At 47.9% G+C, this 25,853-nt stretch overlaps 1 protein-coding gene across 10 annotated transcripts in view; it reads left to right on the top strand.

Annotated features, from left to right (window-relative positions):
- Positions 1-25,853, top strand: part of SFXN5 (sideroflexin 5) — a 164,854-nt gene that overhangs the window by 93,259 nt on the left and 45,742 nt on the right. For 8 of the 10 annotated variants that reach the window (XM_023552771.2, XM_023552769.2, XM_064268727.1 and 5 more), the window contains 4 exons: positions 1,222-1,275; positions 2,301-2,357; positions 8,420-8,485; positions 22,361-22,451. In XM_023552771.2, coding sequence (XP_023408539.1) covers positions 1,222-1,275; positions 2,301-2,357; positions 8,420-8,485; positions 22,361-22,451 — 268 coding nt within the window. Of the gene's footprint in view, positions 1-1,221; positions 1,276-2,300; positions 2,358-8,419; positions 8,486-22,360; positions 22,452-23,078; positions 25,609-25,853 lie in introns of those variants that run through there. The other 2 variants (XM_064268729.1, XM_023552770.2) reach the window with 2 other exon arrangements.

The following is a 25,853-nucleotide window of genomic DNA, read 5'->3' as shown; positions in this document are numbered from 1 at the left end:
TTTGATTTACTGCATAGTACTGAATGTTTATACTTGTTCCTTGCAGAAATTCTTGCCAAAGAGCATTTTATCTACAGGAATAATAAATAAGTCAATATGTGGATGGTTGTGCACATTTTTTCCATATGTAGCAGTTCTTGGTAGATGTTATTTTCCAGGCAAATACTCAAAAGGTAAAATTGAGAGACACACGTGGACCCCTGAAGTCCAAGGTTTAGCCAGTGTAATGATCAGTTAATCTTGACTTCAACCAAAAAAATAAAGTCAGCGAGTCTAGGTCTTAGGTGATATTTGGGCTTTGGGAATAATGAATCTACACATACGTAACCATACTTAGCTTTATGTGTGGGAGTATTCATTCATTCAACAAATATTTATTAGACATTGCATTTCATTCAGTAGCTTCAACATGGTTTGAGTTTTTGCTTTATGGAGGCTCAGAGATAACAGATACAAATTCCCCCAACTAGTATTTGAAAAACACTTAAGGCCTGTGAAATAATGTTTATTAAATCCTTAAAAAAATCCTGTTGGATAGCTAGGGCATGAAGGAGCCAGTTACCAAAGTGGAAGTGAAGGTACTCCTTTTGTTTGTGTGTTTGTTTTTATTGTTTTTCCTTCTGATTATGGAAATGATCCATGTCCATTGTTAAAAAGAATGCAGAAATATTTATGTTGAATGTGAGAAAGGACCCTGTAATCTGACCTCCAGAGACATCCACAGCTAACAGTTGGCCTGCTGGGCTACAGATTTTTTCATGCTTGGAGGTGTGTGTGTGTATGGTTAGACACAGACCAACCAGACCAGTTGCTGTTGGTTTGATTCTGACTCATGGTGGCCCCATGTGTGTCAGAGTAGAACTGTCCTCCATACAGTTTTCAATGGCTGATTTTTCAGAACTAGATCACTAGGTTTCTTCTGAGGTGCCTTTGGGTGGACTTGAACCTCCAACCTTTTGGTTAACAGCCAAGTGCATTAACTGTTTTCGTCACCCAGGGAAGGTTATATGTAAGATGGTTTCCTTTACAGAAATGGGATTTACTGCACATACTCTTCTGCAACTTGTTTTTTTTTTTTACTGTGTACCATCTCACTGTAGACATCATCCCACATCAGTTTGTGCAGGTCCCCCATGTTCTTGTTCATGGCCATATGATTTTTCTTTTCAAAATGTTGCTTTTTTTTTTTTACTTCTTCAGTCTTTTCTCTTTCTCTCATAGGTGGTTGGTCTTCTCTTGCCCAACCAGACACTGGCCTCTACTGTCTTCTGGCAGGTAATAGTCCCTAAGCAAGGAGGGCTCCTGGAGCAAAGGCCAAACAAATTCTGCTAAAGAACTCCTTGGCTTAGTGGCTCCTGTCCTGCCCAAGCCGCTTGAAATTGAGTCAGCCCCACGCCGCACCCCTCCCCTGGGAGAAAAAAACGAGATCCTTGGGCCTGGCTGAGCAGGCCCTGTGCAGCCCAGCACATGTTGGGCCATTAGGTGTCACTCTAACCTTTGGACAGAGGCAGTGAGGGCTGGGTTGGTGCCCTCACCTGGACCATGATGGGTGTTTGGTGGCCACCCCACTCTGCCCACTGTCTACTTGTCCCACAGCCGGTGACCCTGAGGCCTACAGCCCCATTTTGACACCAGTCTCCACCAGTCTGTAGGGAAGTGAAGCCCACCCCGGGTAGTGAAGTGGGTGAACATGCATCTCAGATCCCGCATCTATTCTTCAAGACAGTCAGGGTTGTAGTCCCTGAAAATAACTGAGAATATCCTGTGTGTATATCTGGGCAGAGAAAGAGGGCCTGGAAGAAAACTGTGTCTGTAGAAAATGCAGGAGAGTCTTCCTGAATCAAACTCCTAATAGCATCCATGTCTGGGCACTGGAGGTGGTGCAGGACATTGGGCTGGGGTATTTTTTAAAGAGGCTCAGGGTTGTCCATCATTCCAGGGGCCTAAATGCCCACCTCTACCCAGCAGACCCAAGCAAGTAATACAATAAAGATGACTGTGCAAAGCAGTGGGTCCTGTCTGGGGCAGTGCCGCTGTAATTCAGGAAAGCTGACTATCCCCGGATGAGGGTGGTGAGACCAGCCACCCTAGTTTGCCAGGGACTGAGGAGTTTCCCAGGACTCCAGACTTTCAGTGCTAAAACTGGAGAGTCCCAGGCAAACTGGGATGGTTGGTCACACTAATGAAATGGATGGAACCGACTGTAAGCTGAAGACAGTGTCCTGTGTCTTTCTACAATGGGGGTAGCCTCCTTGGTAACCACACCTTTTCTGACTTTCCTCTCCCTTCTTGCCTTTCAGTGGCTGAACCAGAGTCACAATGCTTGTGTCAACTATGCAAACCGCAATGCTACCAAGGTGAGCACCACTGACCACCGCCCAGTAGTGGAATTCAGGCTGGGGTGGCCCAGCTATCCTCCTTACAGTGACATGCCACCATCAGTGGCTCCCTCCTCTGGGCTAAACATTGCCCTCCTCTAGACAACTTATTTAAAATACCAACCCATCAGGAGGAGTAGCAGATTTACACTCTTACTTCACTGGGGTCAGCAGCAGTCTCCAGGCAGGGGGCCCACTGGAGAGGGGCTGTTTACTTTAAGTAAAGAAGGCTCGTAAAATGTGAGTGTGGCAGGGGTGGTGCAAAGGATAAATTTTGCTGGTTTCAGAAATTTTCTTGGGTAACTCTTATACCTGGATTGAATATCATAGTTGGTAAAGTAGAGGGTCAGTGGAAACAAGGGACCCCCTCCATGAGATGGATTGACATAATAGCTCCAACAATAGACTCAAACATACCAATGATCACAGAGATGGTGCGGGACCAGGCAATATTTCCTTCTGATATATATAAAGTCACCATGAGTTAGAACCAACTGGAAGGCAACTAAGAACAGCAAAAGATCAAAGGGACATCAGCCATCTGGGGACTAAATTGCCCTAATGCTTCCTCCAAGCTAGCCTGGAAGCTGCCTCCGTGTTCCCAGCTCTCAGACTGCTGCTGGCCACACAACTCAGGGGCTGCTCCTGAAAGAAGAGGGGTCCGAGAGGTCCCTTACACTCTTGGGATAAGCTCATGGGAGAGGCCCAGTCCCCATTCCATTATCCAGGAAAAGACTGGCAAGGCCGCCTCTCCCACTGGTCAGTTCTCCACCATTTTAGCACCAAGCACAAAGGCAAAGGGAGGGGAAGAGGAGCCTAGGCCCTCTTTGGGGGCTGTCAGTTTGGGGTAGATGACAGTCTTTGTCATTTTCTAACCTCGGGGGAGAGGTGGGTGTTAGGAGCTGGGCCTGGGTCATAAGAACCTTAGGGGCCTGATCTTCTGAGGATGCCCCCTCCCCCATCTAAACCTCAGCCCAAGTCTCCCCATGTGCTTTGCACATGTACTTTTCTGCTTTGATGACTCACGTTTGTCTTAAACGAAAAATTGCGAGTGTGGCACTGTTAAGGACAAGTTCCCCGGCTTTTTCTTAATTTTCCACATTGGAACATGGGATACATTTTCCTGTAGAAATATTGGGAGACTATCATCAAATGGAGCCCTGGTGGCACAGTGGTTAAGCGCTATAGCTGCTAACCAAAAGGCTGGCAGTTCAAATCCACCAGCCACTCCTTCCAAACCCTATGGGGCAGTTCTACTCTGTCCTATAGGGTGATTATGAGTCAGAATCGACTTGACGGCAACGGGTTTGGTTTTTGGTTTTTTGGTATCATCTATTACAACTGTTGTTCAAGTTTATCCACCAATCATTAATGCCAAAGATGAAGAAATTGATTCTTTTTACCAGCATCTGCAGTCTGAAATTGATCAAACATGCAATCAAGATGCATTAATAACTACTGGTGATTGGAATGCAAAAATTGGAAACACAGAAGGATCAGTAGTTGGAAAATATGGCCTTGGTGATAGAAACAACACTGGAGATGGCATGATAGAATTGTGCAAGACCAATGACCTATTCATTGGAAATACCTTTTTTCAACAACAAAAAAGGTGACTATACATGTGGACCTCACCAGATGGAATACAAAAGAATAAAATCAACTACATCTGATGGAGAAGCTCGATATCATCACTCAGAACAAGGCCAGGGGCAGACTAGAACAGACCATCAGTTGCTCATATGCAAGTTCAACTTGAAGCTGAAGAAAATTAAAACAAGTCCACAAGAGGCAAAATACTGCCTTGAGTATATCCCACCTGAATTTACAGACCATCTCAAAAATAGATTTAATGCATTGAACACTAATGACTGAAAACAGACAAGCTGTGGAATGACATCAAGGACCCTATACATGAAAGCAAAAGGTCATTAAAAAGAGAGGAAAGAAAGAAAAGACCAAAAATGGATGTCAGAAGAGACTCTGAGAAATGCAAATCAAAACTACAGTGAGATTCCATCTCACTCCAAGAAGGATGGCATTAATCCAAAAAGGACATAATAATAAATGTTGGAGACGTTGTGGAGAGACTGAAACACTTATACTCTGCTGGTGGGAATGTAAAATGGTACAACCACTTTGGAAATCGATTTGGCGCTTCCTTAAAAAACTAGAAATAGAACTACCATACAATCCAGCAATCCCACTCCTTGGAAGAATATATCCTAGAGAAATAAGAGCCTTTACACAAACAGCTATATGCACACCCATGTTCACTGCAGCACTGTTCACAATAGCAAAAAGTTGGAAGCAACCAAGGTGCCCATCAACAGATGAATGGATAAATAAATTATAGTATATTCACACAATGGAATATTATGCATTGATAAAGAACAATGATGAACCCATGAAACATTTCATAACATGGAGAAATCTGGAAGACATGCTGAGTGAAATTAGTCAGTTGCAAAAGGATAAATGTTGTGTAAGACCACTATTATAAGAACTAGAGAAATCGTTTAAACAGAAAAGAAAATATTCTTTGCTGGTTATGACGGGGGGAGGGAGGAAAGGAGAGGGTTTTTCACTAATCAGATAGTAGATAAGTTTTATTTTAGGTGAAGGGAAAGATAACACACAGTACAGGAGAGGTCAACACAACTGGACTAAACCAAAAGCAAAGAAGTTTCCTGAATAAACCAAATGCTTCAAAGGCCAGCGTAGCAAGGGTGCGGGTTTGGGGACCATGGTTTAAGGGGACATCTAAATCAATTGGCATGATAAATCTATTAAGAAAACATTTTATATCCCACTATGGAGAGTGGCGCCTGGGGTCTTAAATGCTAGCAAGCGGCTGTCTAAGATATATCAATTGGTCTCAAAACACCTGGAGCAAGGAAGAATGAAGAACACCAAAGACACAAGGTAATTATAAGCCTGAGAGACAGAAAGGACCACATAAACCAGAGACTACACCAGCCTGAGACCAGAAGAACTAGATGGTGCCCGGCCACAACCAATGACTCCCGTGACAGAGAACACAACAGAGAACCCCTGAGGGAGCAGGAGAGCAGTGGGATGCAGATTCCAAATTCTCACAAAAAGACCAGACTTAATGGTCAGAATGGGACTAGAAGGACCCCGGAGGTCATGGTCCCCAGACCTTCTTTTAGCCCAAGACAAGGAACCATTCCCAAAGCCAACTCTTCAGACAGGAACTGCACTGGAATATGGAATGGAAAATGATACTGATAAAGAACCAGCTTCTTGGATCAAGTAGACACATGAGACTATGCTGGCATCTCCTGTCTGGAGGGCAGATAAGAGGGTAGAGGGAGCCCAGAAGCTGCCCAAATGGACACGAGGACAGAAAGTGGAGGGGAGGAGTATGCTGTCTCATGAGGAGGAGAGCAATTAGGAGTGTATACGAAGGTATATATAAATTTTTCTAAGAGAGACTGACTTGACTTTTAAACTTTCACATAAAGCACAATAAAATTTAAAAGGAAAAAAAAAAAGAGACTCTGAAACTTGCCCTTGAACGTCGAGTAGCTAAAGCGAATGGAAGAAATGATGAAGTGAAAGAGCTGAACAGAAGATTTCAAAGGTCTGCTCGAGAAAACAAAGTAAAGTATTAATAATGAAATGTGCAAAGACCTGGAGTTAGAAAACCAAAAGGAAAGAACATGCTCGGCATTTCTCAAGCTGAAAGAACTGAAGAAAAAATCCAAGCCTTGAGTTGCAATATCGAAGGATTCTATGGGCAAAATATTGAGCAATACAGGAAGCATCAAACGAAGATGGAAGGAATACACAGAGTCACTGTACCAAAAAGAATTGGTTGACATTCAACCATTTCAAGAGGTAGCATATGATAAAGAACGATGGTATTGAAGGAAGAAGTCCAAGCATTGGCGAAAAACAAGTCTTAATGAATTGACGGAATACCAATTGAGATGTTTCAACAAATGGATGCAGCGTTGGAGGTGTTCACTTGTCTTATGCCAAGGAACTTGGGAGACAGCTACCTGGACAACTGACTAGAAGAGATCCATACTTGTGCCCATTCCAAAGAAAGGTGATCCAATAGAATGTGGAAATTATCGAACAATATCATTAAAATTTTGCTGAAGATGATTCAAAAACAGTTGCAGCAGTGCATCAGCAGGGAGCTGCCAGAAATTCAAGCCAGATTCAGAACAGGATGTGGAACCAGGGATATCATTGCTGATGTCAGATGGATCCTGGCTGAAAGCAGAGAATACTAGAAAGATGTTTACCTGTGTTTTATCAACTACGCAAAGATATTCACCTGTGTGGGTTATAACAAATTATGGATAACATTGGGAAGGATGGGATTTCCAGAACACTTAATTGTGCTCATTCGGAACCTGTACATAGACCAACAGGCAGTCATTTGAACAGAACAAGGGGTACTGCTTGGCTTAAAATCAGGAAAGGTGTGTGTCAGAATTGTATCCTTTCACCACACTCATTCAATCTGCAGCTGAGCAAATAATCCAAGAAGCTAGACTATATGAAGAATGTGGCATCAGGATTGGAGGAAGACTCATTAACAACCTGTGATGTGAAGGTGTCACAACCTTGCTTGCTAAAAGCAAAGAGGACTAGAAGCACTTACGGATGAAAATAAAAATCTACAGCCTTCATTATGGATTATACCTCAACATAAAGAAAACAGAAATCCTCACAACTGGGCCAATAAGCAACATCATGATAAAAGGAGAAAAGATTGAAGTTGTCAAGGATTTCAGTTTACTTGAATCCACAAACAATGCCCACGGAAGCAGCAGTCAAGAAGTCAATGTATTGCATTGGGCACATCTGCTGCAAAAGACCTCTTTAAAGTGTTAAAAAGCAAAGATGTGACTTTGAAGTCTAAGGTGTCCCTGACCTGAGCCATGGTATTTTCAGTCACCTCATATGCATGTGAAAGTTGGACAATGAATAAGGAGGACCGAAGAAGAATTGATACTTTTGAATCATGGTGTTGGTGAAGAATATTGACCATACCATGGACTGCCAAAAGAATGAACAAATCTGTCTTGGAAGATGTACAACCAGAATGCTCCTTAGAAGCAAGAATGGCAAGACATGGTCTCACACACTTTGGACATGTTATCAGGAGGGACTAGTCCCTGGAGAAGGACATCATACTTGGTAGAGGGTCAATAAAAAAGAGGAAGACCCTTAAAGAGATGGATTGACACAGTGGCTGCAATAATGGGCTCAAGCATAGCAACAATTGTGAGAATAGCACACTTCTGGGCAGTGTTTCGTTCTGTTGTACATAGGGTTGCTATGAGTTGGAAGTGACTGGATGGCACCTAACAACAACAACAACAATCATCTATTAACATGGGAGTCCAGTTGCTGCATGACAGACCAGAGCTGTGAGAGCCAGCCAGACCATTAACCAGCCTTGACACCACCATTTCCACCTCGAAGGTGCCCCATGTGCAACATTTGCCTTCCTATACAGGAGACTCCTGGCCCTGGCCATTAATGGTCTATTTTGGCTCTTGTTTTCAGCCCCAACCAGCAGAATCTGCCCATCACCTTTCTAGAACCAGTTTTTACTGAGTTGATTCTGACTCATGGCGAACTCAAGTGTGTCAGAGTAGAGCTCTCCATGGTGTTTTCAGTGGCTGATTTTTTGGAAGTAGATCACCAAGCCTTTCTTCCGAGGCGCCTCTGGGTGAACTTGAACCTCCCACCTTTCGGTTAGCAGCCAAGTGCATAAACTGTTTGCACAACCCAAGGACTCCTTTCAAGATCAGGGAAGAAATGAAGTGGGCCCTTTAGCATTTCGCTGGACACTGCTGCCTTGTGTCTCCACATGTGGAACTGAGTTGAGGGAGGCCTGGGTCCCTGTGGCTTCCAGACGACCTCTTCCTTCTCACCAGACCTTCTGGGCTGGTGAGAAGGAATACTTCTTGCTGGCCAGGGGCTGTTTGCAAGGGTGGCATGTGGGAACTTGGAGCACCCAGTGGGTCTGAAATTCTGCCTCTGTCTTCCAGCCTTCACCCACATCCAAGTTCATCCAGGGCTACTTGGGAGCTGTCATCAGTGCCGTCTCAATTGCAGTGAGTAGCTCCCCCACCTTCCTCTTAATTCTGCTGCTCTGTAGCTGCCCCACCCAGCATCGCAGGCCGGACCCTTGTCTGAGAGTCATCGCCAGAACAAGGGTTGTGAGGGACCCCTTGGTGGGTGGGCCGTCAGGGCAGGTTTTCTAGGCAGAGAAGAGCAGTAAGCAAACTGGCACTCCAGGTTTTGGAAAGCAGGCAGAGAGGTGAGGTGGCCCCTGCGGGTGATGGGAGTGCTGCCAACTGCAGCAAGGGCGGTATGTCTGTCCCTCGAGGTGCCTCTGTTTCCCCAGCACGCTTCTCAGAGGAGCTAGTCTTCATGCTCAGGAAGGCGGCTACGCCAGAGGGAGAGACAGGCGGATGATCCCTCACTGGTGCCCCAAACGCCACCTCCCCTTTACTCTTTGCCTGAACTCCTAGAGCGCCCTTGTCTCTCTCTGTGGCCTTGATTGCTGTCATGTGGTCGCAAGCCCAGTCCCTCCTGGAGGCCTGTCAGCCCCTCAAGACAAAGGTGAAAGCCTCCTTTCAAATCTCCCACAGGACTTGGAGAATTGAACAACTTCTCAGTAGGGGAGGTTTGCAGTCTGACTGTGCATGTAAGGATGAATGGTGGCTCCCTGTTCCCAAATGAGGGCAGAGGGCAGATGACACAGCAAGGGGCCTGGGCCAAAGCCAGAGCAGAGCCCACATTCCCAGGACCTCGTCCACACTCAATCCACCCTTGAGGCCACCCCTGCCCGTATATCTGGTACTCTTTAGGTCCTGGTGGAGGGCCTCCTGTAGCTGACTCCAAAGGGAGAACTTTTGTTATTTTGTTCATTACACAATAAATAAATGTTACTGGTGAGAAAAATTAATTAGAAAATACAGACAAAAAATATTCACGTATTGTAAGGAGAAGGAACCCTGGTGTCACAGTGGTTAAGCACTCCGCTGCTAACTGAAAGGTCAGCAGTTTGAATCCACCAGTGGCTGTGTGGGAGAAAGACCTGGCGATCTGCTTCCGTAAAGATTACAGCCAAGAAAATCCTATGGGAGAAAACAAAAAGTGCTGGTGAGGTTGTAGGGAGATTGGAACTCTCATACACTGCTGGTGGGAATGTAAAATGGTACAGCCACAATGGAAAACGGTATGGCACTTCCTTAAAAAGTTAGGAATAGAAATACCTTATGATTCACCAATCCCACTCCTGGGTATATATCATAAAGAAATAAGAGCTGTAACATGAGTAGACATATGCACACCCATGTTCATTTCAGCATCATCCACAATAGCAAAATGATGGAAACAACATAAATGCCCATCAACAGATGAGTGGATAAACAAACTGTGGTACATACGCACAATGGAATACTGCACAACAGTAAAGAATAATGATGAGTCTGCAAAACATCTCATAACGTGGATGAATCTGGAAGACATTATGCTAAGTGAAATAAGTCAATCACAAAAGAACAAATATTGTATGAGACAACTATTATAAAAAGTCAAAAAAAGGTTTGCACACAAATATTCTCTGATGGTTACTAGGGAGGGAAGGGAGAGGGAGGGAAAATCATTAACTAGGTAGTAGACACGAGTTAACTTTGGTGAAGGAAGAGGCAATACACGATATGGGGGAAGTCAGCACGTGACCAAGGCACAGAAGTACGATGAATGGAAATGGAGAGCTCAGGATGGTAATGGAGAGAGTGCTGACACAATGTCACAGAACAATTTGTGTATAAATTATTGAATGGGAAACTAATTTGCTCTCTAAACCTTTACCTAAAGTGTAATATATAAATAAATAAAAAGAAAACCCTACAGGGCAGTTCTACTCTGTCCCATGGGGTTGCTCTGCGTCAGAATTGACTCGATGGCACCCAAGAAGAACAACAACACAGCATTGTAAAGAACTCACATGTAATAATCTTTGGGCAGAATCTACTTTTTCTTCTTTCCTATGTGCAAAAATGGAGCCCTGGTGGTGCAGTGGTTAAGAGCTTGGCTGTTAACCAAAAGGTCAGCAGTTTGAATCCACCAGCCACTCCTTGGAAACCCTATGGGGCAGTTCTAGTTGATTCTATAGAGTTGCTGTGTGTTGGAATCAACTCGATGGCAATGGGTCTTTTTTAAGTTATGTGTAAAAATGGCGTGGAGGAGGCATCTGACTTCCTCTTAACTCCACAAGAAGGAAGGAGAATCAAGATCAACAGCCCAAGGCTGATTCCTATGAGGCGGAGGTCAGACATGCCTCCTCTGGTTGCCATCTTTACCAATTCTGACACCAACTGTCCCTCCCATAGCACTCTCTACTTCTCTGCTGAGTTTGATTATTCATTGCATTGGCCACACAGAACTCAAAGACAATACTAGTGATTACGGGTTTATTAGGGAAGTAACAGGTTACAATTCAGGTTCAGGATCTCTCAGGATACAGTTCTTCCATCAGGACAGTATCTTCCTAGCCCTCTGCCCTGCTCAGGCAAGTTTTACAAAGCTGTTTTAGCTCTGCAATAATTGCTCCGAGCCATCCCATTCCACCAGCAAGCCTCCTGCCCAGAGGCACTCAGCTTTCTCCCTCAGTGGGTTGGGCCATCTCCTGCTGGTCTCCTGGTTCTGCTGCTGCCGTTTCTCTCTCTCTCTCTCTGTCTCCTGGTTCCGGGAGCTTCTCAGCGCAGGAATCCCAGATCCAAAAGATGTACTCCACTCCTGGCTCTGGGATGGCTCATTTTAAGCCTAGCAGGATGGCACAACTGACCGGTCCCTTTGTTAGGGTTCCACGGACCTTATTTGCACAGTCCCACCCCACATGGATGCCATGAACTTTATTTGCATTATTAGCAAGCTATCTAATCCCCTTGGTGGGCCATAATTACCTTATTTGTATAGTCCCACCCAATCACTTGGGTGGGAGTTACAAGACCATGGCAAGAAAGGCCTTATAAAAGCTATCCCTCACGCCCCACCGTGTCATTAAGTAAGCATAATAATGGTTCACAACAATGTCACAGTTGTACCATACACCATAATTCATTTCACTGTTCTATAGCAGGAACTTGGGGTGGTTCGGAAATGGCTTCATTTATTTTACTCCCACGTAGATCAAGTCAGCTCCAAACAGCCGTTGGGAGGGGGTTCCCTATCTCATGCCCAAAATCTTACCCGAAGCAAGAAGTCAGACATTGGCAAATCTATTTAGATGGCTTGCCAAGAGGCTACTAGCCCCACCCTCATGGTCCTGCAAGCAGCCCTAGATTTCCTTTAGGGGACATGCAAATTGGGGATTCCTGATTGTGGGGATTGCTGAGCTAAGGTCAGGGATTTTCTGAGAGAGGGCAAGGGCTCTTTTGCCTCTTCCTTGCTCCCTATGACAGGAGAAGTTGATAGCTTTGCCTAGTTAGCAGCTCGAAGATCCCATTTTCCTTCTTTGAGACTTAAGAGTGAGGTAAGGAGAAGTTGGGGAGAGACCACATGGGGAGAATATTGAGCGACTGAGCAGCAAAGGTTAGAGTAAAGGGGATTATTGTCCTGGTGGGACTTCCTTCCCTGTAGGCCTGCAGCTCTGGGATCAGGAATAAGGCTTTTTCCAAGGCTCCGGGCCCTGCATCTCTGCTCCTCACTCTAGAAGAGGGGTCATCAGCCATTCCATCCCCAGAACTTCCCAGGGCCAGACCTAGCCCAAATCTGGGAGTGAGGGCTCTGAGGACCAGGTGTAGTAGAGGTATTGGGGACTTGGGGCCCCCAGGGCTTCCAGAGCCAGGTCACACCCAGCAGTGGCTGGAGGACTTATGGTGGGCTGTCACAGTCCCTGGGTGCTCTGCCTGTGCTCCTCCCCCTGCCTAGCTGCAGAGCCCCCTGGAGGGCCTTCCCTGACCACTCCAGCTCACACTGCACCCCCCACCCGAGTCCTAGAAACTTATGTCTATCTCACATACTCACTCATGCCCGGGTCCCAGTTCTCTCATTGTTCCATGCCTGAGCTTGTCCCCAGCTGGATTATAAGTTAACCAAGGACAGGGACTGTGTCTTCTCCCCCACAGAGGGGAGCACAGAGCACTGCTCCGTAAATGCTTATTAATTAGGTGGCTGATTGATTGCTGGCCTTGGTGGTGGCGGCGTCCCTCCACCCGATGTCTTCACACAGTAAGGGTCCAGCTCCGGCAGATGGAGCGGGGTTTCTGACTTGGAAAAGCTGCAGCTCGCTTGCTTTTCTTTTGTGTGTAAATCACAAAACCTCCAAAGAAAGAGGCTTTATTTTATTTTCCTTTCCCTTGTTCTCTGGAACCCCAGGCCTCGCAGCCTCATTAACTGATCTCTGCTTCAATTAGTGACAAATCCCCTCCCAGGGCGAGCCTGTTAGGAAGAGGTGACCTGCAAACAAGTGTCATGGCCTCAGTGGTTGGCCCAGCTCTGGCATTAATTAAAATGAGTCCTTACAAGCAGGTGGCGTAGATGGGGGCTGACAGGCCACGGGCAGGTCCCAGGTGCTGAGGGTCAGCTGGAGTGGAGGCCAGGCCTCCACTGGACCCTGGAGAGCCCTTGCCCTGTCTCAGAAAAGCCTCTGGCCTTGGCCAGCAAACCTCTAGAATCAGGGATCCCCAATTTGCATGTCCCCTAAATGAAGTCTAGGGCTGGTTGCAGGACGCTGCGTCGGGGTTAGCAGCCTCTTGGCAAGCCATCTATATGGATTTGGCAATGTATGGCTCCCTTCTTGGAAATAAAAAGAAATTCCGACTTAAGTTATTTTTGAAACCCAACAGTTCCCTTTTTTTTATATATATATATAAGAAAGGAAGCCTCCCGCAGTTTTCACTGGTCTTTCGTTTGGGAGGTGGTGTTAAGCACCTCTGTGGTCAGCCCTTGCTGGGCCCTGGGTACATGAGGGTGAGGGGAGGCCAGACTCATTCCCTCACTTTAGGGGGTTGATTATGTGCCAGGCACGGTAAAGGTGCTAGGGGTTAAGAGATGCAGAGTAGGGAAGCTGAGAATACTCTGTGATAATCAGACACTGACCAAAAAAACCTGCTGCCATCAAGTCAATTCCAGCTCATAGTGACCCTATAGGACAGTAGAACTGCCCCATTGGGTTTCCAAGGAGCGGCTGGTGGATTCAAACTGCTAACCTTTTAGTTAGCAACCATAGCTGTTAACGACTGCACCCCAGTTCATACAGGGCAGACTTACAGGACAGTTGGGTGAGAACCAGAGGAAGGCACGGTGGACATCCAGGTGGAGGGCACAGCACGTGCAGAAGCACACAGGAGGAGAGCATGACAGATTCAGGACACGGCCAGGAAATGAGTGTGGCTGTCTTGTAGCGAAGGTGGGGAGGTGATGAAAAAGTAAGAGGTGCTAGCAGAGCCCATTCACAAAGGATTGTGAGGGCCTTGCCAAGGAGTTAGGAGGGCCATGCCAGGAGCCCCTACCTGGGCTCAGGGACCTAGGGTATGGCAGGGGGTGCAGGCAGAGGTGGGCTGGAGGAGAGAGTTATGGGGAGTTGGCGAGCCCAGCCAACGGACAACCCTGGATAAAGGTGGACTTGGGGCTGGAGGGGGCTGAGTCCTGCAGGACCATCAGGAACTGGATTCTGAGATGCTTCACCTTCAGCCTGGCCTTAGCTGGCCGAGATTGTCCCCTGTTGGGGAAATGTTGACTTCCATTCCCAAAGGTTCTGGGTGCTGAGGAGTCCTTTCTGTTGAGGATGCAGTAGTTGTCTGTTAACCTTTACTACTAGACACTGGAGTAAGGAAGTATCCCAGGGAGCCTTTTGGCTGAATCCCTAAACCTCCCAGTTGTCATTGTTTAGTGGCAATGCCACTTCCCCTTGGTAGTCAGATAATGATCATAATAGTAATATGGTTAACACTTAGAGTGCATACTACGTGCTAGGCGTCGTTTATATGTTATTCCCATTTTACAGGTGAGAAAACTGAGGCATAGAGGTGAAGTAATTGATAGAGCTGAGATTTAAGCCCAGACTTTAGCCACACACTGAAGGACCCCTTTTTCTTCTACCCCCCTGTGGTACAAGGAGGCAGAAAAAGACAAGTCATGTGTTTCAGCTTCCATGCCCCCTGGTAGAAGAGTCCCTCCCTAGATACCCTGAGAGCAGTGGGAGCTGGAAGAAATATTTCGAGAGGCTCTTTTGGTGTAATGGGGCTAGATCCTGCACCCACCTTCATACTCGGTTCCCAGGCCTGGGGCCAAGGTAGAGGAGTAGCATATCTTTGTCAATGGGTCCAGAGCAAGCTCTACTTCCTGCAGGACAGTGCCTGGCTAACTCTGTGGTGGAGGCTGTACATCAGGACCTTCTCTTCTTCTCTGGGCCTGATGGAGGTGGAGGGGGTGACAAAAAAAAATTTTTTAAAACCAACCCATTGCTGTCGAGTTGATTCTGACTCATAGCAACACTATACAGGACAGAGTAGAACTGCCCCATAGAATTTCCAAGGAGTGGCTGGTGGATTCGAACTACCACACTCTTAGCCACTATGCAATCAGGCTTTCATAGGGAGGTAACAGCTCCTGTGACTCTCAGGACCAGTCTGTTACCTCATGGCTTTGCTATGAATGGATCCCAGGCTGGAGGGCCCACTGCCTGGGCCCTGTGGCAGAATCTGAAGTGTTCCGGAAGCCTGCAGATGGTGATGCTGGCAGTGGCGAGTCAGACAGAAACAGCAGCTCTGCATCTATTCTTGTGGGGACAAGTTGTTGTCACCTCCTACGTGGAAGGGGTCTGATGTAATAGGCTCTCAGCAGGTGGCCGGCTGAGCCCTGTACAACATAGGGCCACCTTCAGGGTTCAAGACTAGTCGCTGTTGCAAGCAAACAAAACACTCGGCTGTGGTGAGTTAGCCTGTGCCTAACTCTGTTGTGGACGCTTTGGCCTCTTTGCGTCTGAGCCTGTTGCCAAGCAACATACTGGCTGGGGTTGGGGGACAATTGGCCTCCATAACAGATCATGGATCCAGTGGGTTGCCAAGAGTTTGTTCTACAAAGAGCACCCTCTGGTGGGTATTTTTGGGTGCCTTGAAGATTCGACCTTCCCCAGCCCTGGTCCCCATGTCCAACACAAACCCCTGACCATTTGGTTACATTATTATTCACTACCCAAGAGTGGAACTAATCTCTGGCCTCATGCCATTCCTCCTTTCAGGCATGGTGCCCCTTTCTCCATTGTTCCTCAGGGCCACTTGGACCATCTTGTGGCAGACGCCAGTAGAATCTGCAGAGCCTGCCATGTACCGTTCTCTGTGCGGCCATTTTTCTGAGTGCCCTGCGGACAACCTGGTATTTCATGTTTCTGAACATCTACTAGGCCCCCCACCGCTTACCTGGCTACCTCCTACTCACCCTTTAGGGTTCAATGGGGCATCCCCTTTCCCAGAAGCCTCCAGAATTGCCTGCCTCCAGGCCCCTGACCCTTAGCAGAGTGTGTGAAACGATCTACTCTGGTGGATCCTCAGACCTGTGATGCAGGATCCGGCTTTTCATCCTTCTCTCCCAGAGCCCAGCCCAGAGTGGTGCTCTGTAAGTGTTTGCTAACGTGAACGGCAGTGGTTTTGTAGCTCACTTTTCTCCTGCCTCAGAATTCATTCACTTGATTGATCTTAGAAGCATTTATCAAGCACCTACACGTTTCGCCAGGCACCAGAATTTAGTGAAGAATAAGAGAAACGCAGTCCCTGCCTCCACAGCAGGACCTACTGGAAGACATGGGTAGTTCGTAGAGTCTATACGTGAAAATATTTCTGTACTATTCAATTTTCAAATCATCTACAGGTATTATTTGACTCAAAAAATTTTAAGAAGGTAAATAAATGTATTCTTAGAGACTGTGAGAGATGCCTACGAGAAAAGTTCCAGGTTCTGTGAGTGACTGGAAAAGGGGAGTCCTGAGGGAAGAGGAGGCCTCTCTGAGAGCCTGATGTTTAATCTGAAAAGTGAGGAGGCAGGAGAGGGGTTAGTGTGAGGGCCCTGGGGAGAGAGTATGAGCTCCCAGAGGATGGCAAGATGGTCAGTGGCTGGAGCTTCGCAAGCAAGGCCAGCCAGTGGTCGTGCCGGGCCGTGCGGGTCTGTAAGTACAGTGAGAAGCTGCAGAAAGCTTTTTTTTTCCCCCAGATATTTTTATTGTGGTGAAATATATATAGGAGCCCTGGTGGCACAATGGCCAAGTGTTTGGCTGCTAACTGAAAGGTCAGCCGTTCAAGCCCACCAGCCACTCTATGGGAGAAAAGACCTGGCGACCTGCTCCCCTAAAGATTTCAGCCTAAGAAACCCTGTGGGGCAGTTCTACACTGTCATCTGGGGTTGCTATAAGTTGGAATCAACTCAATGGCACACACCAACAACAAAAATATATATAGCAAAAAATTTACCCTTCTAACCATTTTTAAGTGCATAATTCAGCGACCTTGATTACATTCATCATGTTATGCAACCGTTGCTACTATTCCAAGCTTTTCCATCACCCCAAACAGAAACTCAGTACCCCTTAAGCAATACCTACCCCGTTCCGCCTCTGATCCATCCCAAAAGAACGAAAACCAAACCCATTGCCATCGAGTCAATTCCGACTCATAGCGACCCTATAGGACAGAGTAGAGCTGCCCCATAGGGTTTTCAAGAAGTGGCTGGTCGATTCGAACCACTGACCTTTTTGGTTAGCAGCCAACCTCTTAACCACTGTGCCACCAGGGCTGTACTGATCCACCCCAAGTAACCACTAATAAACTTTGTCTTTATGCATTTGCCTATTCTAGATATTTCATGAAAATAAGATCATTCTATATTTGTCCTTTTGTGTCTGACTTATCTCACTCAGCATATTTTGAAGGTTCATCCATGTCATAGCATGTATCAGAACTTCATTTCTCTTTATGGTTGAATAATATTCCATTGTGTGGATATGCCACATTTTTTTAAATCTGTTCATCTGTTGATGGACACTTGGGTGGTTTCCACCTTTTGGCTGTTGTGAATAGTGCTGCAGTGAACATCTCTTTCAAGGAGGACTTCAAGCAAGAGTCGCTACCCATTTTTAGAGGATTGCTCTGGCTGCGGCCAAGAGTGGGAGCAGGAAGCCCAGTTAGGAGCTGGGCAGTCATCCAGGGAGAGAGGATGGTTACTTCCACTAGGTGGTAGAAGCAGAGGGGGAGAAGAGGCTGCATTCAAGATCTCTAGGAAATAGGACAGGTAGATCTAGGCGGTGGGCTAGATGTGGAGTGGGAGAGGCTCCTGTCCAGGACAACTCTGACGTTTCTGACACGAGGAGCTGAGCTGGGAGTGAGAGAGGAGGAATAGTATGTGGGTGAGGCAAAGCAAGGGTTTGTAGAGGCAGAGCGCCTGAAGCCCACAGAGCCGTCCTACAGGCAGTTGGACATGAGGACATAGAGCTGGGTGAGAGAGAGATGCATGCATTGCCAAGCCCCATCTAGTGTCTCTACTGGCCTTGCAGAAATTAGGCTGTCGTTGGCCTGGAAACAACCTTGAGACTCACGGATACAGCTACCGGTGGCTTCTCTTCGGCCCCTTAACTCATGATGCTGCAGTTGTTATCATGGAGCTCCCACCTCACCCGAGGTTCCTGGTGCTGGTCAGCACTTAGCCCCAGCTAAGTGGGGCTATCAGGAAGCCCAGTTCTTGTCTCCTCTTCCTCTTGCCCCCTGTCAGCTGCCTGTGATAAATTCATTGACCTGGAATCCAGACCTTGGAGAGAAGTAGATGGAGACAGTCCCCTGATCTCCACAGGTCCTGGCCTCCTGCTTCTCACAGGACCCTGTTTGCTGGCCACACCAGGAATTCTTGTGCAAAGTCTCATTCTGTTTGCTTTCCCCTCCGCCAAAATGGAGCCCCTGTTTGGTTAATTTCTACTTTGTGGCTTATTTGGAAGCTGTGAAAACAGACCCCGGGGGACCCTCAGCAGTGATTGTTCCATATCTCATTATCTTCCCCGAACCCGATTATTAGCTCCGATTTTTCTGATTGCTAGCTGCTGTTTGTGATGAGTTGTGTGCCATTAGTGCCAGCTGGTTCCCTTAAACAGGACCTACCATGCCAGGGAAAACGAGCTGGCATTCAGAGGCACCAGCCACTTGGCTTTTTAATTTTAATGGGCTCCACCAAATGTTCCAGGCCAAAGGGCTCCTGAGGAACCAGAACAGACGGACTTCTACCCCAGGTCGGTAGCCCACCCTGGATTCCTTTCCAGGCTGTGGCTATCCTCACTGCTGGGACGGTAAGGCCTGGGCCTTGGGCAGGGAGAGGATGCAGGCTGAGTGGCTACTTGCTTCCCCATATTCATGCCATTCCTGCCACTGGGCCTGTCATCACTGGTTGGACTGGGTGACCTCCGTGAGTCCTAGTGAGCTCACAGCTACAAACAGGCCCAGGTCTTCTGCCCACTGCTGCTGGTCCTTGGCTCCTCCCTGTGCCTGGGCATGTTGACCATGCTCTCAGAAGCTTGCATTGTGCTAAATCACATCCTGTCCACAATGGGGAGGTGCCAGTGGGCTTCAGGGGAGAGGAGGCCAAAAGAGACCTGAGACTGGAGCACTGCTTTCTCCCTTCTTCGTCCCTACCCTGGCTTCCTATGTAGGACGGGTGAGAATGCGTGGGACACCCACTCTGCACTGTGCCAATCCTAGCCGGTGGGTAGAATGGCTGCAGCCAGGGAGGGGAAGGCTCGAGGCCAGGGGGGCAAGGCGGAGTGTTTGCTACAACCAGTGGCCACTATTCCTCGTTACCCACCCGCTGTACTCCCAACCCTGCCCGCTCCAAGAGGCTACCATGTGGAAAGGGCTCAAGCATCCCTGCTGGCTTCCTTGGATGGCTTCCTCTACCCACTCCTCCAGCATTTCCTGCATCTTTCCAAATGAGTTATGTGGGTCTTTGAACCCAGACCTCCTGATTTCTAGCTGCTGGCGGGTGGGGGTTGGGTTCGAGGGCCCTATCTCCCCTGACTTGAACTGCCTTCCATTTTTCACTCATCTGGACCTCTGCCTCAAGCCGATATCTGGCTCTTACTATGAAGCGCCAGTTTTAAATGGCATGTGAGGCATTGAAGCATCACTTACTGAGAAGGAAGACGATTGGAAAATAAATAGTACAGTGGTTAAGAGCAAAGCTTTGGAGTTAGCAGACCCTAGGTTCAAATCCTAATTTCACCTGCCTCATAATAGCTGTCTGTCCTTGGGCAAAGTCACTTAACCTCTTTGAACCCACCTCTTCTCTGTGAAAAGGGGCAACATGTCCCACGAAAAAGCCTTGTTAGTTGCTGTTGAGTCAGTTCTGACTCATGATGACCTATGCATAACAGAACGAACTGTTGCCCAGCCTTGTGCCATATTCATGATTACAAAAGCCTTGTAGGGGGGATTCAATCAAGATATTTCATGTGACAGACTTAGCACATGGCCCGGCATGTAGGAGGGACTTACTGTCTTTTCCCTGGGCCCCTTTCCTCCTCTTCCTCTTCATCACTAATGCCCGTCTGCTTGTCCTTCAGCACTTCCGTTCTTCCTTCTCTGCACTCTTTATAAGCATTTTCCCTGGTGTAGTTTTCGGGGAGGGAGTGAGGCCATTTCTGAGTGGCCAAAATAGACAGGCACCCCCTGATGAGAGCTGAGGAGACCTGGACTTGGTAAAAGGAGCCCTGGTGGTGCAGTGGTTAAGTGCTTGGCTGCTAACCGAAAGGGCAACAGTTTGAACTGACCAGCTGTTCCATGGGAGAAAGATGTGGCAGTCTGCTTCTATAAAGATTTATACCCTTAGAAAGTCTATGGGGGAGTTCTACTCTGTCCTATAGGGTCGCTATGAGTCTAAATTGACTTGGTGGCAATAGATTTTTTTTTTTAACTTGGCGTGTCCCATCTCCATGGCCAGAGGCAGCCTGGGAAGCAGGGGTGGCAGGGCCCAGCCTGGGCTAGCAGCTTCCAGCCCTGCCCTGTTCTACCAAGGAAGGTGTCCAAGCTGCCACACATCACCCTGCCACCCAACCATCCCTCAAGCAAGCAGGGAGGACAAAGATTGGACTCTGAGTATCAGCTTGAGACAAAGGGGAACCCAGGCTTGGCCTGCCTAAAGCACACTGGCTCAGTAAGGCCCTGGGCGCAGTGCCTGCTGGGTGGGGAGGGGGCTGGTGGGCTAGCCTTTCCATTCCTACTGTACTGCACTTGCCTGGACTGCTGCAGGCACTGGCAGCCCTGCATCTTCCTCAACAACCCAGAAGGTTGAAACCAGAGCCAGGGCTGAGGGAGCCACCAGGTATACAGAGCCAAGAGCAGGCTGCCTTAGGCCCAGGGAGAGATCTACAGGCAGGGACAGGCTTTATACCCCTGTCCTCTGGTCTGGCCACATGAGTGCATCCTTTTCTCCCTCTATGCCTGTGCCCATGCTGTCTAACCCACCAGAAGGTCCTTTTCCTCTGCCTGGCCTAAGCCTTCCTTCCATAAGAAGCCCCCTTCTAGCCTTTGCTGATCTCACCATCCTTTCATTTCTTTGTTGGTTCGTGCAATCATTCCTTACTCACCAAGTTGCTGAGCATTTCTCATGTGCCATCCACTGTCCTAAGCGCTGGCATATGAAGATGGTCCCTCCCTCACAATCTGGAGGGGACATCAGAACCATGAGCAGTGGACTGAGTGATGTTGAGATGGAGCTATTGGTGATGTGTGAGGCAATTTACTGCCCAGGACAAGACGGCATTGTTACAATGCAGTTTCATTTATTGAGGCCTCATATGTGCCAAGCTTATGCTAACCATTTACATACATTCTTGTTACGGTCCTGGGATGTAGCTATTACTATTTTTTTACAGACAAGGAAACTGAGGCAGAGAAAGGCTAAATTACTTACCTGCCTAAAGTCCCACTGCTAGTAAATGACACTAGAGGTGGGCTTTCAAAAACAGGTGTGGACTGAGTAGGGGTGGGAAGGCATGCCAGGAATAGAGAACAGCACTGGTAAAAGACTCTACAGTTGGAAGGTTCCTGTGGCATTTGATAAACAGCAGCCCAGACCATGTAGGCAGAATGTGAGGCATTGGAGCGCCGAGAGTGCTGCGTGAAGGAATTGGTGATGGTGGACATGATTGGACCTGTGTTCTAGAAAGACAAGGGACAGCATGGGAGGTGGACTGGGATGGAAAGGACTCAAGCAAAGGCGAGGGAGGAGGCCTGGTGTCCTGGCTTGAACAAGGGGAGCTGAGGTCTGGATGAAGGCAGGCCAGTGGGCCCAGGGCTTTCACTGCTGCTTTGAGCTGCTCTGCCTAGCCTGAGGCCTCCCACTGCAGGCCCATGCCTGGGCCCTCAGTGGGGTCTGGAAAGGCAGTGGGTAGGGGTTGGGGTAGGAAACGAGGAATTCCTGTACTTCATTTAGAAATCCCTGGGTGGCACCGATTCTTAAGTGCTGGGCTACTAACTGAAAAGTTGACAGTTTGAACCCACCCAGAGGTACTGTGGAAGAAAGGCCTTGTGATCTGCTTGCAAAAGGTCACAGCCATGAAAACCCTGTGGAGCACTTCTCTTCTGCATACATGGGGTTGCCATGAGTTGGAACAGACCCAACAGCAACTGTCTTATACCATTTATTTACAGATTATATAGCCTTCTACCAGTAACTGCCCCACCATCCCTCCTCCACCCCCTGGGAGGCAGTTCCACTGTGTGTATGACATTTTTCCTCTCTTCCTTCCTCATGGGCCAGTTAACTGGGATGAATAGGTAATAGCCACACGACACCTTTGCAACATCAGGTGACTGTGAGGATTAGGGACCTCGGTGCAGTTTCAGGGGAGGATGATACCCCTCTGTGTCTGCCCTTCCTCCCACAGGCCACTGCAACACCATGCCCTTTTTCAGTTTTTTTCTTTTTTTTTTTCTCTTCCCAAGGTGGGCCTTAACGTCCTGGTTCAAAAAGCCAACAAGTTTACCCCGGCCACTCGCCTTCTCGTTCAGAGATTCGTGCCATTCCCTGCTGTAGGTAAGACTTGCCCGGGGAAGGGGTGTCTGTGTACGTGTGCTCCACGTGGGTGTATGGTGGCAGGGGTCCATGGGAGCTGGCCTGCTCTTCCACACCTCTCCTGATACCTGGGCTCTCCTGCCTGGGGTAACTGGAGCAAAATGTGTATAAATAGAGGAAGTGTTGATGGGTACCCTGCTGACCAACTTCTGTGCCTGAGACGCTGCTTTTAGCCCATAATTGGAATCTTCAGGTCCACAAAGGGCCTGCAGACAGAATGCAGTGGATCCCGGGAACTTGGCTGGGGAAAATATTTGCACTAACCTCTAACTGAAATTTAACATTTCCTTCAAGTACGAATGTAGGCAACAAACCTCAGTGATATTAGCAGGATCTGTGCCTCTTTCAACGATAGAAATCACAGATATTTTCATGTCACTTCGTAGTTTTTACAGGGATCTTAAAATGTCATTCATGTTCAACACTAATTCAGTTTCAGTAGTTAACAGATCCTCTGTTAGATCTTGTTATCTAATTCACTAATTAAAAAACACATCTGTTACTATGTCACAATTTAAAAAACAACCTGATATCTTATTTCCGTAGAACCCCTTTGTAATCCTATGTATTTTCTTTTATGCATTTAAGAACATTATTCTGAGAGGTACATAGGCCTCATCAGACCGCCAGAGAAGTCAACCAAAACCGCCAAACCCGTTGCCGTCGAGTCTATCCTCACTCATAGCGACCTTATGGGACAGAGTAGAACTACCCCATAGAGTTTCCACGGAGCAGCTGATGGATTTGAACTGCCGATTTTTGGTTAGCAGCTGAGCTCTTAGCCACTGAGCCACCAGGGCTCCACCGGAGGAGCTAACGGCACACACAAACACACAAAAGTTTCTGAGCCCCAGCTAGTGTGAGTGTTTCAAGTCTTTTTGAGTATTGTGGACCCCTCAGGTTTTGGAGGCTGACACTCAAGTCCAGATGAGTGTGCACGTGCACACGTGTGTGTGGAGAGGTTTTCTCCTGCTGTGAGCCCAGTCTTTGCTGCATGTGGAGTTACCCATGGCCATTTATAGAGTCAATTTCAACTCACAGCGACCCTACAGGACAGCAGGACTGCCCCATAGTGTTTCCAAGGAGTGACTGGTAGATTCGAACTGCCGACCTTTTGGTTAGCAGCCGAGCTCTTAACCGCTATGCCAGCAGGGCTCCGAATGGATTTGGGGTTAGGAGCTCACAGTAGATGCTGCAGGCTCAGCCCTGAGAGTCCCACAAAGGCTCAGCCTGGCCCAGCCTTTTAAAAGCCTTCACCCTGTTTGGGGAGAGGGGCTCGGCAGTGGGAAGTTTAAAGAACAGTAAAAAGAAATAAACGTTGAAAGCAGTACATGGCAGCATATGATCAGTATTCAAAAGAGAGGCGTTCCCCTGAAATCATCTTTAAACTGAGCAACAGTTTAGCTCCATTAATAAAGAATGTTTGCCTTGGACATTGTGCTCTCTTAAAGAATTATCTATATGAGATCAAATTGACAACAGTAATTCTAAAACATAAATGAAGAGTTTAGGGGCAATGAGTCTAAGTTAATGGCGGTAAAACAATACAGGTAGAGATGGCAAGAATGGTGACAGAATATGAAGAATGTGACCAGTGTCATTGAATGGTTCACGTAGAAACTGTTGAGTGCATGTGTGTTTTGTTGTGTATATTTTTATATATACAAAAACAAAATTTAAAATAGAAAGGTATAAGCAAGTGCTCGATTGATAACACCCGAGCTCCCCATCAGATGCCAGAGGACAAAGATGGAAGCAGGCCCAGGATGGGGCGTGGGGTCCTGTGACCTCCCTGGTGCCAAGGCTCAGTCTGAAGAGCCAGGAGTCAGACCCAGGCTCATGGTCCTAGTTCTGCTCTTCACTTTCAGGGTTCAGCTTCCCCATCTATACAATGGGGGCACACCATACCCACTTTCTTGTGTCCCAGAGCTGTGGGGAGGATCAGATGAGGCCGTAGATGAGATTCTATTGATAAGAAAATACTTTGAAGCCCCTGAAAAGCCCCTTTCAGAAGGTGGGAGATCATTACTGGGCAGCCCCACCTCCTTGATGGCCCAGAGGCTAATGAACTCCAGAACTAACCACCCAGCTGCGCCTCAGCCAACCCAGATAATTGCTATAGCAACTCCACACTTTTAATGAACTCTTGGCTATTTCTGGTGTGGGCCATTAATGGAATAACTCTTTAGATCTGACTTTGTTAAAGGGCCTAATTGAGCGAGCACTGCCGCTGATCTGCGTTCCTCGCCATTCAGGGCTAGAGGGTCAAATGCAGCCTGAAAAGTGGGCAGCTCCCAGCTGCATTGGACTGGATCTGGGACTCGGGCAGATGTAATCTGTCCCTGGAGCCAAACTTCAGATAAGAACTCTGCCAGGGGCCCCTTCCTGCCCTGCTCTGCGCCATCGTGCTAGGTGACCTTGGGGTGGTATTGTCTTAACCTCTCTGGGGTTTTTCAGGGATGGGTTCCTGCTTTTGGTTTTGACCCTTTCTGCCATCACCACTTTAGACTTTCTGACCTCTCTCTCTTTGGGCTCCAGCCTGTGATTCCCCCTTTTTTGTCAGGAAGGAGCCTCCGGCCTCTTCCCACTCACCCAGCCACTGTTGAGGAGTCTTAAAACCCTGCATATTCCTGGCCAGTTGCATAGGCTGCCCACAGTGTGGGTCACAGCCCTGATAGTTCTAGCTCACCAGGATCCTGAGAAAAGTGGGCCCTTTCTGGCTGCTTCCGCAGGCCCGCTGCGCGAATCCTGCTGTGTGCCTGCCTGCCATCCACCCTCAGCCCCAGTTCTCTACTCCCCCCATGTGCAGGGTTCCATCTCTTTGACTCCTGATGTCCATCCCAGGCCCATCTGCAAATGGGCACCTGCCAACTCCTGGTTAACACTGACAAAGTGGTTTACAAGAGGAAGAGGCATGCCCCTCACTCACCCTCCCTGGCCACCATCCAGTCCTTGCACTTGGCCTCCCCTCACCTCAGCTCCAGGCCCCACCTGGCCAGGACAGAGCATCTCTAAGCCCCACTATGTGCTGGCAGGGTTTAGGTCTTGCTGGGTGTTCACCCCTGCTCTCTGCAGTGGGCTAGGCCAATGTTAAGGCCCCTGAGAAGCTAGCTCAGGATTTGCTTTACCTTGTAGAGGTCCTTTGCCCCCTCAGGCACCTGGTATGATAAGAAGACAGAACTCACCAAGCCTTGAGTGCACATAGGATGTGGGTTGAGGCACGTGGAAGTGATCGTGTTAAGCCCTGGCTCTTGTGTGTGTGTGCTGAGGGAGGTGTGTTCAGTGTGACAGGAGGGTTGTGAAGAGGCCTTTGTGACCTGTGCTCAGAGGCCACATCCTCGCTCCCACCCCTGAACAGGCAGG

The sequence above is a fragment of the Loxodonta africana genome, chromosome 15 (genome assembly GCF_030014295.1).
Source record: "Loxodonta africana isolate mLoxAfr1 chromosome 15, mLoxAfr1.hap2, whole genome shotgun sequence".
NCBI classification, from domain to species: Eukaryota; Metazoa; Chordata; class Mammalia; order Proboscidea; family Elephantidae; genus Loxodonta; species Loxodonta africana.
This window is presented reverse-complemented; position numbering and strand designations above follow the sequence as displayed.